At 39.7% G+C, this 17,077-nt stretch overlaps 1 protein-coding gene across 2 annotated transcripts in view; it reads left to right on the top strand.

Annotated features, from left to right (window-relative positions):
- The window catches only part of npas3 (neuronal PAS domain protein 3), a 392,919-nt gene that overhangs the window by 115,902 nt on the left and 259,940 nt on the right, over positions 1 to 17,077 (top strand). For both annotated transcript variants that reach the window (XM_084742352.1, XM_084742353.1), the window contains exon 2: positions 5,139 to 5,237. In XM_084742352.1, coding sequence (XP_084598478.1) covers positions 5,139 to 5,237 — 99 coding nt within the window. The remainder of the gene's footprint in view (positions 1 to 5,138; positions 5,238 to 17,077) is intronic.

The following is a 17,077-nucleotide window of genomic DNA, read 5'->3' as shown; positions in this document are numbered from 1 at the left end:
ATTGATTAATCATTAATAAATAATGGGGTACAAACCATTAGTTTTTTCTAACTTTTTTCTCATTTTCATTAGAGAGTGAGGGATGAAAGTAAAGAAAAAAGGGGGGACTTGACTTGTTAAAAAAGAGGGATGGACAGTGGCAGGAAAGAAAGATGGAAGTAAAGAAAAATTAAAGTAATGAGAAAACAGAAGGAGAGGATACAGAGATAAAATGGAGAGAACTGCAGAAGAGAGAGAGGGATGAAAAATAAAACGATAGGAGAGAGATGATAAAGGTAAAAAGAGAAAAATGTAGAGCAGAAAGGGGAAGAAAGGAAGAATTTAAAGAAGGAAGGGGGAGAAAAAGAGGAAATGATACAAAAAGTGACAAAGGCAGAGACAGGATGGCAGGAAGGAGATGGATGGAAGTGAGATGTTAAAAATGAGGGAATAACTGGAGAATGGAGTGAAGGAGAAAGGAGGAGGGATTCAATTATGTAAGGCAGAAAGAGAGGTAGAAAATGTGAGAAAGGAAAAAAAGGAGAGAGGTCAGGGGAGAATGAAGGTATAAGAACAGAAAGAATGAGTGATGGAAAAAAGGCAGGACAGAGAGGAGGGATGGAGGAAGAGACAGGAGGAGAGGGGGTGAAGAGTGTGAGGATGGAGGGATGAAAAGGTGAGGAGGGGAGGAGGAGGAAGGACGCCGGGAGTGGAGGAGGAGAGAGGGAGATGATAGAAAGTGATAAGAAAATAAAAGGAAAAAAGAAATGGAGTAAAAAGAGAAAAAGAAGTGATGTGATTGGTGGCCTCGTAAAGCCTCACACACTCTGCAGATAGAGATCATTTCACCAAAGGTCTCTGTTCTGTTAATAGGAGACACAGCAGAGAGGAGAGGTCAGCTGTGTGAGTGTGAGTGTGAGTGTGAGTGTGAGTGTGAGTGAGAGAGAGAGAGAGAGAGAGAGAGAGAGAGAGAGAGAGAGACTGACCAATGAAAACCTGCAGTGGATAAAAAACAAAACTTCCCAAACAACTAAACTTGTCTGTCTGAGATCAAACCGCTGTGTGGTTTTGTTGTCACACTGGTTTTATTAGTGATGTCAGAACAGTTGAGCTCATTTCCTGTTGTTGTGGCTCTTACATCGCTTTTGTTTTTTAAAACAGAAATTTCCGCACTTTTAACTTGCATCTTTTAATTACGTCATCTTGTTGCGACCTCTTCCTCTGCAGTGATATAATGGTTCCTGACACAGATTGTCAATCAGGCCAGTACGATCACTGGACACAGACAGTTCACTGGAACTTACCTGCCCATATTTTTAATATTTTCATTTGCATTGATTTATCTATAACTGCAGAGGATGCACACTGCCCATATGTGGTGGTGTGGTGTTTTATTATTCAGTAACTTATCTTATGTGTCTAATGTGGAACGATGTATTGACTGTATTGGTGTGTGTGGAGTGTGTTCTCCCTGTAGGCTAGTGCCAAAGATGAACTTCCATTTTTATGTGAATTATGATGAAACAGACAGGGAGACTCGACCACAGAGAAAAGGCAAGTTCACTTCGCACAGAAACAGTCGGTAGAAATGTCTTTCAAACTTTGACTGCAGTAAAGAAGTTGAATCAGTACTTCTGCTTTTACCAAAGTCTTCTTCCACATAACTATCAGAATGTGTGTACTTATACCTCACAACCCTGCTTCATATAATCTGAACTATCCCTTTAATGTCCCCAGCTGAAACCCCTACAGAAACTGATGGACCAGCCTTCAGAATGGGGCAAATACACTGTGTTTAAAATGAACGCAGACAAACAGAAATAATCGAGGAAAACCACATTTCATTTACGCCCAAACAAGAAATCTCTTTGAAGCGTCAGTTTCACTCTGATTTTTTTTTTTTACTGTGGAATCATGATACAGCAAATAACTCTATTAATCCTCTTGTTTCTGTTACGTGGACTGAAAGTTAACGATAATTTCTGTGTTGTATCAGACTCTCCGACTCTTGTTGTATAATCAGTAAAGTACACCGACCGACCTCACCGAGAACAAACCTGCTTGTCTTCTTGCAGATGGCTGCTTTCTTTTTATCTTGTTTTTTTTTTTTTTTTTTTTTTTTTTTTTGTCTTCCTCCCCCGACAGCAGCGATATGTTTCCTAGTCATGCATCAAGAGATCAAATCTAAAAGTAATACAATCTCTGGACTTACATCTCGGTGGTTTAATTTGAAAACCAACTCTCTCTGCCTGCTGCCGTAGCTTTAAAACTGAAATAAGTTATGCCAGCGGTGCCCTCGCTTCACCCTCTGACAAGAACAATAGCGGCCGGCTCGCCTCAGAAAACTGTGTTTTACAATAATACTCGTCCACAAAGCAAGACCGACAATGTCAATGGTTTTATGGTGCGCTACACAGTGCAGCTAATGTTCTCCTGCAAGCCAGCATCGCTTCACTGCCTCCCCCTCGCTCTCTCCTCCTCCTCCCTGTCTCTGCCGGTGTCTCTCGCCCTCTTTCCGCCTCCTGTTTTTTTTTTTTTTTTTTCTCCTCCTCTCTCTTTTATTCTCCTCGGCTCTCCCTCGCTCCCTCTCTCCGTATGAAAAATCCATTCCGGCATGGGTTTTGACAGCCTGTCTTTGGTGGGTGTGTAAAATTCAAATAATTCACTGTGCATAGACAGTCACTTTGGGGCTGCTTTGTATTTTGTATTTGACTCCGTGTCACTTCCAGTCCCAGTCGGCAGCGTTTAGCTTTTCAGAGTAAAAAAAAAAAAAAAAAAAAGCCAAACAAACTGGAGGTTTATTTTAGTTTTTTTTTTTTAATCCTTCCAAAGGCAGGAGCTGTTTTAGCTGACCAGCCGCGGTGGCAGGTACATGTCCCAACCTCACCAGACACTTTTACCAGCCAGCAAGAGGTTCTGTCCCGAGCATACTGATGAATAGAAGAGTTTTATTCATGGACAAAAGAAATGCAATTGTTTTGTCTCATTGCCTCCTTGAAGTTCATGGACTGTAGTCTGGTTTATAAAGCAGGGATCCAAGCTTGAATCTAGTTTTACCCTTTAGTTTCCCCTTACATGCCTTTAAAACTTGGTAACTTATATAAAAATAACATTCTGTTATATTTGATTGATCTTTATCCAGACAGTAGAACATAAGATAAATGTCATATCAGTATTTGTCTCATTCCCAGCCTCTAGAATACTAATTCTTTGGGTTGGAGGCTGTTTTCTTTCAGCTGCAACAGATTCTTGTAAATCGCTTTCACAGGCACTAGGAGGAGCAAGAGGAACCTGTTTTTTTTTTTTTTGTTTTTCTATATGCTATCTGTCTCAGGTTTAACTGTCAGGATATAGTGACAGTTTTAGCTCCTCAAAATCTGAGTTCCCATTATTATATATTTATGCAGATTTCGAGGTACTGCCTTTGAAAATATTGATGGAAATGGCAAAATTCAAAAAAGCATGCTCTGTTTTGCAAAAAAAAGTTCTATGCTTGCTTGAGGTGAAAAGAGTGAATTTGTTTAATGGGAGATGGAAACACCTTTTCCTTCCACGGCTCTATAATACATCCATGATGTCTCCACACAGATCTGATTGAACCTTCTGCACATTAATAAATGAAACTAACAGAAATTTCTGATTTCCATCCTGTTTTCTGCATTGGTTTGTGCAGTTTGAGTTTGGACTGGCGCTCTTAATAATCCTCTAATCTGATCTTGTTGCTCCTCTTCCTCTGCGATGGTTTTCTGACAGGAGAACTGGTGCCACCTGCTGCTTATTGTGAGGCACAAACCTCTAATATTCGCAGGTTGAAAGCAAGCATTCGTTACCATTTCCTTACACTGATTTACTCAAAATTTGCAGAAAATTTAATGGAAACAAATGTTGAAACCAAGGCTGGATTACCGACTGCATAAAGTCAGCAACTAGACTTTTAAAGTTACCCAAGAATTTGATTAATTATGCATTTGTTTTAGTAGCATCACTCACTCAGTAACTTTAAATAATAAAGACAGTAGAGGACCATATCTGTGTGTTTGAAAGTTGTAGCTCATTAATATAAAACCATGCAGATTTGTAACGTGATTTCATGGATCAGTGTTTAAAACTTGGTAACAATATTCAAGTGATTCTTCCTCGTCGTGGTGATCTTCATTGTATTAACATTGTAAAACGGTTCCAGTTTGGTTACATGTAGACAACAAAACTACTTAGTTTTAAGAAAATATGGATCATGGTATGAGTTAAAATTAACTTGTGTATTAAGTTAAAATAAGTCAACTTTTGCTTTTGGTTTTACTCAGGACATGAACTGCCGTCTCCTCAGGGAGAGCCGTGTTTGTTTGACCCATCCAACGTTTTTGCTGACAATCATATCTTGAGGTCAGATTGTACCTCGGCACAGGAGAACTGGTTGGTTTGTGGCACTCAAGGTAAAACATGAATCGGTTTGGTGTGTCATCCATTGTGGTACACTGTCCCTGATGGGTACTTAAAGACAACAAGGTGCAGGTTAATAATGCATAGAGAGCGGGAGGAAAGGTATTTGCCTCCTGGTCCTGCAGATCACGTCATCCCTGTTCACACCTCAGAGTTTCAAGTGTTGCAAAAAATGTATTGTGCATCATTTTACACACACTTCTATCTTTGGAAACTTTCGGATCACTGCTGGACTAGAATAAAATTCTGTTGGTTGTGAATCACGTTTGATCGCACAGATTGGGTTCATGCTGACTGACCTTCCCCATGTTCAGTCAGGCATCAGACGACTGGTTTGGGTTTTATGTCAGTGTTTTAAGTTTTCATAGTGAGTTTGTAAAAGATTTTTCACAATCTGTAAGAACAATTTTAAAACTTTAGAACCTCAATAGAAAAGTCAGGAAGGTTTTTTTTTGTTTTGTTTTGACCACTGAGCTAAAAATGCCCAATTGTTCATCATTTTCCTCTTGAAATGATCACTTACTGCTTCTCTAAATATATTTTGCTGCATTTTGCTCTGTATAATTCTTTTAATCCCTTTCTAACATTATTTTCCTCTTCCTCTCTTATTGATCTCCATCATTTCTGTCTTTCTCTTCCTCCTCTTCTTCTTCTCCTGCACATTGTTCCTTATGGCTCTCGTTAAAGAACCTCTTCACGTTTTTTTGTGTGTTTCACAGTGACCCCTACTGGGAGCGGCCGGCTAATGCGGGCAGCTGCTCCGCCGCCCGGCCCAAGACCCTTCACCTGGCCGGCCAGCAGCATACCTCCTCACCATGGTAACGTTTGTGTGCCCTCCTGGTAGCAGTAGTAGTAGAACTTAGTAGTGGTAGTAGTGTGTGTTTGTTTATGTGTGTGTGTTCTGTTGGATATGAGCAGTGTGAATGGTTTGCTGAAGCATTTTTGTTGTTGTTGATTTGAAATAACTCTTCTCACCTTCTGTTTGTGGGACTAGATCTGTTCTTGAAGATTTTTTTCTTCTCCTTATTCAGACACAAACCTGTGGAGGGGTTTCTGGCATATTTTTTATAGCATTTTGAACATTAAAATTAGCCTTAGCATGTTCTCTATAGGGCAGTGGAATCAAGAAGACACTCATTTGAAATAGCAAAAGGAGATATTGCTAGAACACTTGAGAAGATCTTAAGCATTAAAGCAAGGACAAATGATGACTTTTGACTCAGGGCAGCAATTCGTCACCTGTCATTTTGTTCCCATGGAGTTTCCTGTAGACCTTAAAATATCCCAGTTCTAACTTGCTGCAGTATATTTTGATTGATCCTTAGTGCTGCCCAGTCAGTTATTTTGACAATTACTGTCAAATAGTACTTTCTATTCTTTGCAGCCGCTTATTGTAGTTGATAGCCTGACATGTCTTCGTCCAGGATATTCAGCAATAAAGGTTTCCATGCACCGTTAAAGGATTGGATGAAGATGAATGAATGAAACACAACTGCAAAACTAAACAAAAAATCTAGTCCGTCTGTAGTTCTGTCATGTTATCATGCAGACTAAGAATCATATTATCAGTATTATGCACGTTAGTTTAAACTGCCATTCATGTCAGTTGTGGTGGTAATACAGAGCAAATCTGAAATTAATGTCCATCCGTTGTTTGTTTGCAGCAGAGTCAGTAATGTTTGATGAAAAGACTTGGTTTGTAAGTTTAAAAGTTGATTCAAACTTCTGATTGAACTCCCTGATGTTTTGGCTACCCTGAGAAAAACTGTAGTGAATCTTACTTTTTAATGTTATTTGAATATGTGCAACCCAGTCTCTTTAATCTGCGCAAAAAAAAAAACACGACTTTACACTTTGAAATGTGCAGCGTGCGTGCAGGTGAGACACCAGTACTTCCCATTAACTTCTGTGGAGAGCAGATCCATTCAGGTGACCTTTGTCATCAGGGTTACAAAAATCAAGATAACTGTTCTGCCCTCTGATGTAATTTAAAAAAAAGAAAGGTAAAGAAGTAAAAGGTTAATACACATTGCTTGTGGTAATTGAAGGTAATTCATGTTGACATACACTGTCTATCCAGAAAGCACATGTCAACATGAGTTACATTCAAAGCACAGCATCACACAAATTTGTATTGAACTTTTGATATGTTGCAAGAGATGTACTGTGCATTGTGGGATAGAGAAAGAGCGCAATGTGTCATACTCTGTAAACTGCGCCCACTAGGGGCAAAAGATCGCCACCAAAATATGAAACCAAGTGATTAAATGCTACCAAAGTGGGTGTTGTTAACTAAAAAACATTAGATTTCAGCACGTCAACAAATTATTTTAGCACCTTATATCTACCAGAGAGGAAAAGTTAAACTGACAAACTGAGTGTCGCTTTGTCTTTCCTCGATTTTCTGTGAGAAATGATCCCACTGAACAGCCACATGTGAACAAAGTCATAATGCTACTGAGTGTCAGGGTCGTACAGTTACCCCGTTCATCCTGCTGACGCCTCACGTCCGTCTAAAGACCTGTTTTCTTTTTGGTTTGGCAGCTAACAAAAACTTAGTCCTGGGTTCTTTAATTTAATGGTAACAAGAACAGTACATTCATGTTGTGTAACGATTGCAGGCTTGTGGGCTACTTGGTTAGGTTTAGACAAATATCATGGGTTAAAAGAAGCAGGCTCACTTATATAACCCTACGTGGACTGTTTGCTCTTTAGACTACATTACCTGACATTTTGGAAGTTGACTGACGCATCACCTGCATGCAAAATTGGATTTTGACGTATTCACTGCACGAGGATTGAAGAGACCAGGCTGGTAGGTGAAAATAACGTTTGAGCTTTTCGAATGGTGTTTTTTTCTAAGGTGTACGGCTTTACTACATAACACTGCACTCCCTGTTTCTTCTGTTAGAACTGTACGACTTTTGCTACTTCAGGGTTCAGACCTGTGACTTTAAGTAACTGATGGTGTGTTTAAGTGCTTCGTTGCCGACGTGTCACAGCAGATTGGTTGTATTTCGAGTTTAAATCTTCCAGCTCTCTACGTGAGTGTCTTCATCTTTGTAAGTGTGTGTGTTTAATATATTTTGTGTGTCGACTTGTATTCAGTCTGGATTGCAGCTTTTATAAGACGCTCCCACAAAATCATATCGTTCCTCTTCAATCCGTCATCCCTCCCTCCTTTCTTTTCCTGCTCCTCCTCCTCTCTCCTCCTCCTCTCTCCTCCTCCCTCTTTCTCCACCTTTCTCTCTCCCCTCCCTTCCTTCTCTCCCTCCCTCCTCAGAGCTCTTTGTCAGGGAACAGAAAGAAGAAGGGATTTGATACCAGGAAGTGAACTGAGGCCCGATGCATTGTGGTTGATGTCGTGGTGTGTTTGTGTTCCCGTGTGTGTGTGTGTGTGTGTGTGGTGGATTACAGTACTGGAGAATAAAGGAGGGATTTGTGTCGGAGTCAGGCGGAGAGCTGAAAAGAGACGGCAGTTAATAGCTCATTATAGGACGAGCTTAACACCATGTAGGTCGTATATAAACACACACACACATTCTGACAGTTAGGGCGTTTTCACACACATCTGATAGACTCGGGGACTGTTGTGCTGCAACAGTGTGTTTATAGTTACAGTATGAGTGATCAATTCAAAAATCCTGTTATATTCCAAAACCCAGTTAAACCTGCACTAAATATGGTTCAAATGTCAACATTTTTAGGACAGTTTAAAAAGACACATTACATCCTGGTATAACATGTCAGAAAGAATCAGTTTTTTAACCAAGTTATATACAGATTTTACATTTACAACATCAGTTATTGTAAAGTCAGCATCACCCAGGTTGAGGGTCATTTTAAAGATAGAAATTATATAACTAACAGCTTTGTCATGGAAGAAAAACAGTGATTTGATTTGTCAACTGGGGACATTAGGGGAGATCACACTGAAAAGAAATCAGGATGTCTTTTTATCCTGGATTTTAAATTAAAAACAGAGATTTGTAGATTTTTCCAGAGAGGTGGAGCTCTGTAGTGATTTGATCGAGGAAGAGTTTAAGTAACCGGCATCAAGGGAACATAAAGGAAATGATGGAGAAATAAGGCTGGAAATATAGTCCATTTAAAGCCTTAGAGGTGAGAGGGAGAATTTTGAAATCAGCTCTTGTCTGAACCGTTAGCCAGTGAAAAACATCAGCAACAGTGCGACCCAAGGGCAGCAAGAAACTCAAAACAAGAGTGGGCCGAATGCTGCTCTCTGTGGAACACCGTGTTTAGACCTTAGAGCAGAAAGTCTGTGTTTTTATTGCAGATGAGGCGTTTAAAATGTTGTGGAGAAACTACAGTGGGACATAAACATACTTTTTATGATAGTAAGTCAGCGTCGTGTATACAAAACTTTCACTTTTTTCAGTCAAATGTGATAAGAGTGAACAAAGACAAAACACAAACTCCTTAGAAGGGCACATGTATTGTGTGTCTGTGACAGTTAAAAGTTTAAATAAAAGAACTTTGCACTAAAATTGAAGTAAAATTAAAGCTTTTATTGCCACTATTGTGTGGGAAAAGAGAAGCTTGCAGCAGACATTAAACAATATATTGTGTATATTATGAAATAAGTGGTGAAGTTCAGTCTGTCTGTTCCACCACGTCCACTGAAATTTGAAAATGGCTTCTGCTGTTTTGCTACGGTTTGATGGGTGTGTCACAGCTGTTACCCAATTAGCAGCAGCAGCAACGTTATACATAAACACACGTATTAAAGAGGCAGCACAGTGAGCTTACATGCATGACAAGGTTTCCAGTGCGCCACCTTTTCTGTTTAAATAAACTCTTTGCTATGTTTTGTCAGGGCAGAACACGATCGACCTAACAGTCTATAGCATCATTACTGCTGCTATGGTTATGTCATATTGGATGCGGCATATGTTTGAGGTAAACATGTGACTTCCCCCCAACCAATCAGAAACAAGTGTTTTCCATGGAACAAACACAACAGAGATGCATGGGTTTGTGTACATGTCTTTGGTGTGTGTATGTCTCTCTTACTTTTACTGGGTGTATTTCTAATGTTAAGTGTGTGTGTGTGTGTGTGTGTGTGTGTGTGTGTGTGTGTGTGTGTGTGTGTGTGTGTGTGTCTAGAAGGTGAAATTGAGATAAATGGTGGAGGAGCCGGGTGGCCACAGAGGCCCCTGATATACACTCCACCTGTCTACTCTGCTTACAGCTGTGTGTGTGTGTGTGTGTGTGTGTCTTTACTTTATGTGAACATGTAAAGGTGTGTGTATGTTGGAAGTGTGTATTGACATGCACATCTGCCTAAGGAGGATTTTGTGTGTGTGTGTGTTTGCCGTTGTTGTTGATGTGTGTTCTTGTTTTTATACTCTGTGTGTGTGTGTGTGTGTGTGTGTGTGTGTGTGTGTGTGTGTGTGTGTGTGTGTGTGTGTGTGTGTGTGTGTGTGTGTGTGTGTGTGTGTGTGTGTGTGTGTGTGTGTGTAAGTAGGCAGAGTGGTTGTAAAGTAAAAGAGACAGATGTACCAGGGAGAGCTCGCCTACTGCAGCCTCGCTCACTTTCACACACACACATACACACACATGCACACACCAGGGAGCTGCTGTTATTCAAATAGTACCTGCAGAGTGTGTGTGTGTGTGTGAGAGAGACTGAAGAGAGGGAATAAAGGTTTGGTGTGTTGGGGGGAAAATGGAGAGAACAGAAGAAGAAGAGTGGTAGTTTGGTTGAGTTGTGTTTACTGGTATTAGAGGGCAAAAGAAGAGGACGAACTACATGTATTAGTGTTTTGCTGCTCTGGCGCCTCCATCAGCAGGATGAAGACAAAACAAAACCTCTTGACTGGAGTCATTTCAGTAAAAAAAACACCCAGACAACCTGTTTTTACTTTCAAGTGTTAGCTAGCAGCTGTGGGAATTGTCTGACTGTTGTCCATCAGAAGTGAAGAATGAAGTAATTTAATGTTCTTTTAGAGCGTCAAAGTCCATCGAGAGAGGAGGTCCTGGTGGTTTGGTGGGCGCAAGAAAGACTTCAACATGAGACTGCAGTTTCCTGTTTCCTTCTGCAACATATAGCAGCGTCTGATCAGAAAATGCTTGTGAAAGCTGATTTATTTTGAAAGGCAGACAAGGAGGCAGACTGAGAAGACAGTGAGAGAAGTTTTGATCCAGAGAGCAACTACAAATAATGCACTTTAAGTTTAAAAGACTTTAATCGCATAGAGCAGTGATTCCCAAATGAGGCATGTCCAGCTGTGCTGTGGGATTTAGTGACAACAATACATTATTATTGTAATATATAACTTTATTTTTCAGTCAGTCAAGCTTTATTTATATCACAGTTTCCATAGAAACAGAAAGCAACACACAGTGCAATGAATAAAGAATAGAAATTTCAGACAGTAGATAAAAAGTAAGTGAAATATTAAGAACACAAAATAATAAAATACCAAAAGAGAGGATATGGATAGAAATGACAAAATAACAAAGAGGAAAAGGAAAACAATCCATAGAAAAAGTGAGAAATAAATGAATAAGTAAATAATAATAAATATAAAAAATAAAAGGATTTGCCAACTAGGAAAACAGATGAAGATGCATAAGTAAATACACAATAGAAATTATAGATGAAGTTCGATTCAAAGCCAAACTAATAAGGTAGGTCTTGAATTTAAAAAGCAACAAAACAAACAATCAAATCAGGTCTGCAGGCAGACTGTTCCACAGATGTGGACCATGACAAAATAAGAACAAATTCTTATTAATTTTTTAAACATTTACTATATCAGTACTTTGTTCGCACTCACTTTTATATCTTTAAAATGTTCCTTTAAAAGCCTTTAATCAAAGTGAACTAAGTGGTTATGTTGGTTATATTTTGCATCGATATGAACACAGGTGTGTGTAGAGATTTTGGCCCTCTGGTGTGTCTTGGGCAGAAAAAGTTTGATTATTACTTACTAATCATAGTTTTTCGTGGTTTGTGTCAATAATACTCACATTGCTCTCATCAAGTTAACTGAAGCTCAGTAGAAAGAAAATCACGATGTGTTTCCTGTTTCCCACCAACTGTCAGTGTTTGTCTGCATTTAAAGTGGTTGTTTCCAAACCCTAAAAGATCCTTTATTTAAAGGGATAGTTTGGATTTTTTAAAGTGGAGTCGTATCCATTGTCAGTGTATCTTTTGTATTGTGTGACTTTGGTGAATCTGAACTGATAAATCTGCCATCTAACTCGAGAGCAGGAGCCGCTGTAACAACTTGTGAATGAAATTTGCTGCTGACAGCTTAAAACAGCAGAGGTCTGACTGTAAAAGGATGTGGATGTGTGTTCAGGATGTGGCAATGCAGAATATTTCTTCTTTTCTCCCACAAATCTTTCTTTCTTTTTTCTCTTCCCTCCATCTTGCCTCTTGGCCTCTTATCATTTTGTCGAACCCACCCCCCCTCGTCTTCCTTCTTCTTATATTTTATTCCCCTTCACTTCTTTCTTCGTCACATCTCTGTCTTTCTTTGGTCTTATTCTTTCTGTACTTTCCTCTCTCATTTTATATCTTGATTTATTTCCCTTTTCCACCTTTTCTTCCTATCCTACCACCCTTTTCTTAAATTAATTTACTTTCCTTCCTTCTTCCTTCTCTTTCTCCTCTCTGACATCTCCTTTCCACCTTTCTGTATTTAACTCTTTGTCACTTTTTTCTTTGCTGCTTTCTTTCCTGACTTAATCTTTTTTTCCCTCCTGTCTTTACTCCCTTGTCTCACTGTTTGACTTTATTCCTTCATCCTGTTTTTTTTCTCTCCAATCTTTTTCCTCTTTCTTCCTTTGTATTTGCCTTTGTCTTTCTCCTCTGTTTTTGGCTTCCTGCCTCCTTCACCACATCCTTCCTTCCTTCCTTCCTTCCTTCCTCTCCTCCATCAGGTTCACCTTCCTACCTCTCTCCTCTCCTCTCCTCTCCTCTCCTCTCCTCTCCTCTCCTCTCCTCTCCTCTCCTCTCCTCTCCTCTCCTCTCTCCTCTCTCTGAGCGCTGGTTTGATGGCGGAGGTGTGATGTGTTCTGATGTGGCTTTTTTTCTCTCCCATGTCGCATGAGTCGACTCCTGGCGTGTCGCTGACTTTGTTCAACTTTCTGTCTTTGATGCCACACTTCCTCTCTCACCTCGCCTTTCTTTTCTAACCTACTTTTCCACCTTCCTTCCAAAAAACAATATAGATTCTCCTTCTCTCCGCCTGTGTGAGCACCCTGAATTCAATAATTTAACCTTTTCTCTTATTTTGTCTTTTATTTCTCTATATTTTATCATCTACCTGTGTCTTTGTCTGGCAGGAAACATGTTAATAATGGATTGTATAGATTTAGACAGGGAGAACGTGTGTGTGTGTGTGTGTGTGTGTGTGTGTGTGTGTGTGTGCGTGTGTGCGTGTGTGTGTGTGTGTGTGTGTGTGTGTGTGTGTGTGTGTGTGTGTGTGTGTGTGAGGAGCACAGATCTTTTGATGTCATGATGTGATGTTTGTAGTCCAGAAGCATTGATCTTGAGGCCCATCTGTCTGATTGCCACTGAAATCAACAGTCAGAATGTTTGATGAGGTTTGTTTGAAATCAATCAGCGGGATGAGTTTTAGATAATCTCACCTGAAACCTTGTTTACCTTCAAGAAATCAAACAGGAAGACGTTAAACATTCAGAAACTGCAGCTCTACAAAGTTACCGTGTCCGTCAGTTCAACCACTTTACTATTTGTTTTACATCAGTTATCTTTTTTTATTTGGAAAGAGCAACACATTCCTGAAGTTAATTGGTCTTTGAAAGTTTCAGCCATTTTTCGTACACGTTCGAAAAGCAGATTTGACCTTTAGGTTTGAGGAGGAGGAAAGTTAAAATCTCCAGCCACAGATGGAGCTCCTGGCTGGACATGAATCGTCCCTACAAACAGTCCCATCTCCTAAAACTAATACATGAACATTTTAGGATAAAATATAATTAGACAAGAGTCAAGGTGGATGGTGGACAAACATTTAGGACTCTGAAACTGTGATCTGGTCTTCATGTCCTTCATGTCCTACATTGTCCAAGAAAAAAAATAAAATCTGCCTGGAGCTGCAACCATTAAATTTTCTCTTTTCTTTGAGGACTTGGCGTCCATAACAAGCTTATAGAAACTCAAGAAGACTAGCTGTCAAAATTTAGTTAACAAAATATTTTTTTCTGGTGTATCAGCTACATAGTTTTACAGTTAAAGAACGTAAGAATCGAATTTCACTGTAAAAAAGTTTTTGAGACAACTTTCAAAGCAACTTGCTGCAATAGATTTTTGAGTTTTGAGCCAAACTTAAACTCTTTAGCTTTGAAATAAACTTTGAAAAGTTTTGCCGACCTATAATCTTTAGATGAGGTAATTGACTTTTCTTCACTTTTTTTGGGTTTCTAACATTCTAAGAGGTTTGAGTGTATCCAAAGAAGAAAAGTTAATTATCCCAAAACTTTTTCAAATAGATTGGAGTAGAGCTCAAAATTCAAAAATCTATTGCAGTACATTGCCTTTAAGTTTGTCCTTCTTCATTTTTACAGTGCAGACCTGCAACAATGATGAAAAAAATTAAAATGTATAAAGAAAAACCTGCTATTCATTTTCATATTTTTTCCCCAAACCTACAGGAAGCCATTGGAGAGTAGATTAAGAGACAGAGATAGATCACCCAGAAGTGAAAATTCAGTCATTATCTACTCACCTTCATGCCGATTGAGGGTCGGGTGTGTTTTTTTTTAACCCACAAAACAGTGTTGCAGAATCTATTTTCACAAAAAAACAATGAAGTGAATGGTGACCAGTTTTCAAACAAAAGAACAACAGAATAGACACATAAAATGCCTCCATACTGTTCGTCTGATGTAATCCAAGTCTCCTAAAGCCCCAACATGCCAAGTTGACTGAAAAAATGTTATTTCCACCATGTTTTTAGTCTTTTTTTTTCCTGTTGTTTTACATGTTTGAAAACTGGTCACCATTCACTTCCACTGTTTGGGAGATTCTGCAACACTATTTTCCTGTGTTTTGTGGACTAACAAAATAAACCCGACCCTCAGTCGACATGAGGGTGAACTATCACTTTAATCTGCCATCTTTTTGACCTTGCACCAAACGGCATTTCAGTCAGTTTAACATACAGTTGTATTAAAATCATGCTATGATATGAATTTAGGTCAGAAACTGCAGGGAGAGTTTTTGTTTTTGGTGCAAGGGGCGTTTGTTTTCAGGATAACAGGCTGTCAGACAAACAGGCTTTTGGTCCGATGGGACATTTTTTTGGACTATTGGGGTTTCAGAACAACCATCTCAGTGTGCTGTGGCAGCTCTGGATGAGAGTTAGACTTTTTACAGCTCTGCAGGAAACAAAATTCTGAACAGCACCTCCTCCCGTAATCCATCGACACCACCCAGCTGTAGTTTCTGATTGTTACTGGAAACTTTCCTGTTCCAAATCAGTTTTTGGCTTCCGCTGTGCCGAGAGAATAAAACCACCAAACATCCAGATAAACATTTGAACTCTTCATTTGGCCTCTCTTTAGATTCCTGCACACACACAGGAGCCTGTCAGCGAACGCCGCACTACTTCTGGTACCCGCAAATCCCTCACCTCCTATCACAGCCGCATCAACGTGATCCGCCGGTAACTCATCTTTGACACGTGATGGGCCCGAGCGAAGGCGTGTGACGTGGCACGGTCCCAAACCGCTCTATGAAAACTGCTGAAAACGTCTTTTTTTTATTTTTGATGAGCGTTCAATAGCAGCTCTAAAGCGCAGCCTTTTCCCCCCGTCTCTCTCTGATAACAGCTCCCTCCTCTCCTCGTCTATCCGTCCTCATAACTGCAAATCCCTCACCTCATTGGACAGCTACCCACCTGTGGCGCCCGCAAAGAATCACTCAAATCCAGAGCAAACACACACACACTTTTATTCCCACAACATATATTTATTTTGCCTTATTCCCGGGGTTTTGTTTACAGTGAAAAGATTTGACTTTCACCCCGTCTTCACCTGCCTGTGCTGCTGCTCGCTGTTGCCCGCGGCACTTTTTCAGCATCGCCCGGGCTTGTTACTGCAGCGAGATTTCCCCCCGAGGAAGATGGAGCGCAGGAGAGACGCCGCGCACATGAAATAAACCTGCTGTTTTGCTCCATTTTGGTGCCTATAGATGTGTTTCAGACTGCTTTAACAGGAGAGGAGGGAGTTTCCTCCGGTTTTTTGGAACATATTGTTGGTTTATTAAAAGTGAGACAGCGAGTGGAATGGGACGGGGCCTCACAGGACATTTGCTTCCTTCACTTTGATTCTTGTTCTGCTGCTTGAAGGAACTTAAAATCAGCTTTACTTACAGTACATGTACCTCAACTTTGATGTTATTTTTATTATTTCATGGTTTTAAGGGAGCTGAAGACAGTTTTCAGCCTAATCCTTGTGGAAAATTAGTTTCCTTCAGCCTGTTTGAAATTCTGCTGTAGGTGAGGAAACTGAATCCAAATAAGAACCTGTTGCTCTGGACTGTAGTTTTACCTGATTAAACATTAAAACGTTTTACTTGTTAGGTTTACAAATGAGACGGGGCCTTGTTGTTGCTGCAGTTAAATTTAAGTTAACATGGCGCGCATAAAATGAACCTTGACGTGAATTCAACTTTCATTTCTTTCTCAGAAGAGGAGAGAAGAGAGACTTGCTCTTAGCCAAATTATTTCTTGTGATTTTTTACAAAATGAGATACAGACAGTTTGATGACATGACAATGAGGTGTTTTTCTTAACTTTCATTGCAAAAAAAAAAATGCCCCCAAAAAACACAGCAACATGCAAAACTTTTTAAAGAAAAGCTGCTGTGAACTCATGCATTTTTGGCTGCAACAATCTAAAAAAAAGTCTGCAAAATCCAGGAGGGACTGATAAACAAATCGTCATTTTTATTAAGTTAGATAAGGTAAATAAAGTCTTGTCTTGTCAATATAAAACACAAATAAAAGGAATAAAGGAATAAAATGCTTAACAAGGATTAAAATTGTTTAGATGACATCACATAAAAGCAAGTCGATAAAAATTTGTTTTCAGAAGTGATTTGTCAGGCAGGTCGTTCCAAAGTCGAGGGGTCCTGATGGAGAAATCAAGGTCACCTTTAGATTCACACCTCGACTTTGGAGCAGCGAGGCCCCGCCCGAGGATCTCAGGCTGCGTACTGGGGGATCATCATTTCAACTGTGTAACTTGGAGCCAGATGGGCTTTAAAAGTGATCAGTAAAATCTTAAAATCAATTCTAAAAGGCACAGGGAGCCAATGGAGGGAAGCCAGGACTGGAGTGATGTGATGTGGTCTGTTAAAACCAGGAAGAGGCCTCGCTATAATAAAATAAGTTTCTCTGTGCAGACATAACCAATGAATGGACACATGAGCCAACTAATAAAATGATGATCTTCTCGTAAACGATATTAAAAACTTAGAATGTTAGCAGGTCATTTAAATAAAACCACAACTATATCCTTTTTTAATTTCAATAAATGATAAACTGGCAGGGTTGAGTTTGTTAAAGGGTTGGAGCACAGCTGCTGCCTCCTCTGTGACTCTCTGGTCCTCCTTCCTCTCTTTCTCTGATTTGACCTTTGTATCGTCTCTCTTGCCTCCT

The sequence above is a fragment of the Lutjanus erythropterus genome, chromosome 18 (genome assembly GCF_056507025.1).
Source record: "Lutjanus erythropterus isolate fLutEry1 chromosome 18, fLutEry1.hap2, whole genome shotgun sequence".
In the NCBI taxonomy this organism is placed as follows: Eukaryota; Metazoa; Chordata; class Actinopteri; order Lutjaniformes; family Lutjanidae; genus Lutjanus; species Lutjanus erythropterus.
Note: the sequence above shows the minus strand (reverse complement) of the source record. Positions and strands in the feature narration are given on the sequence as shown.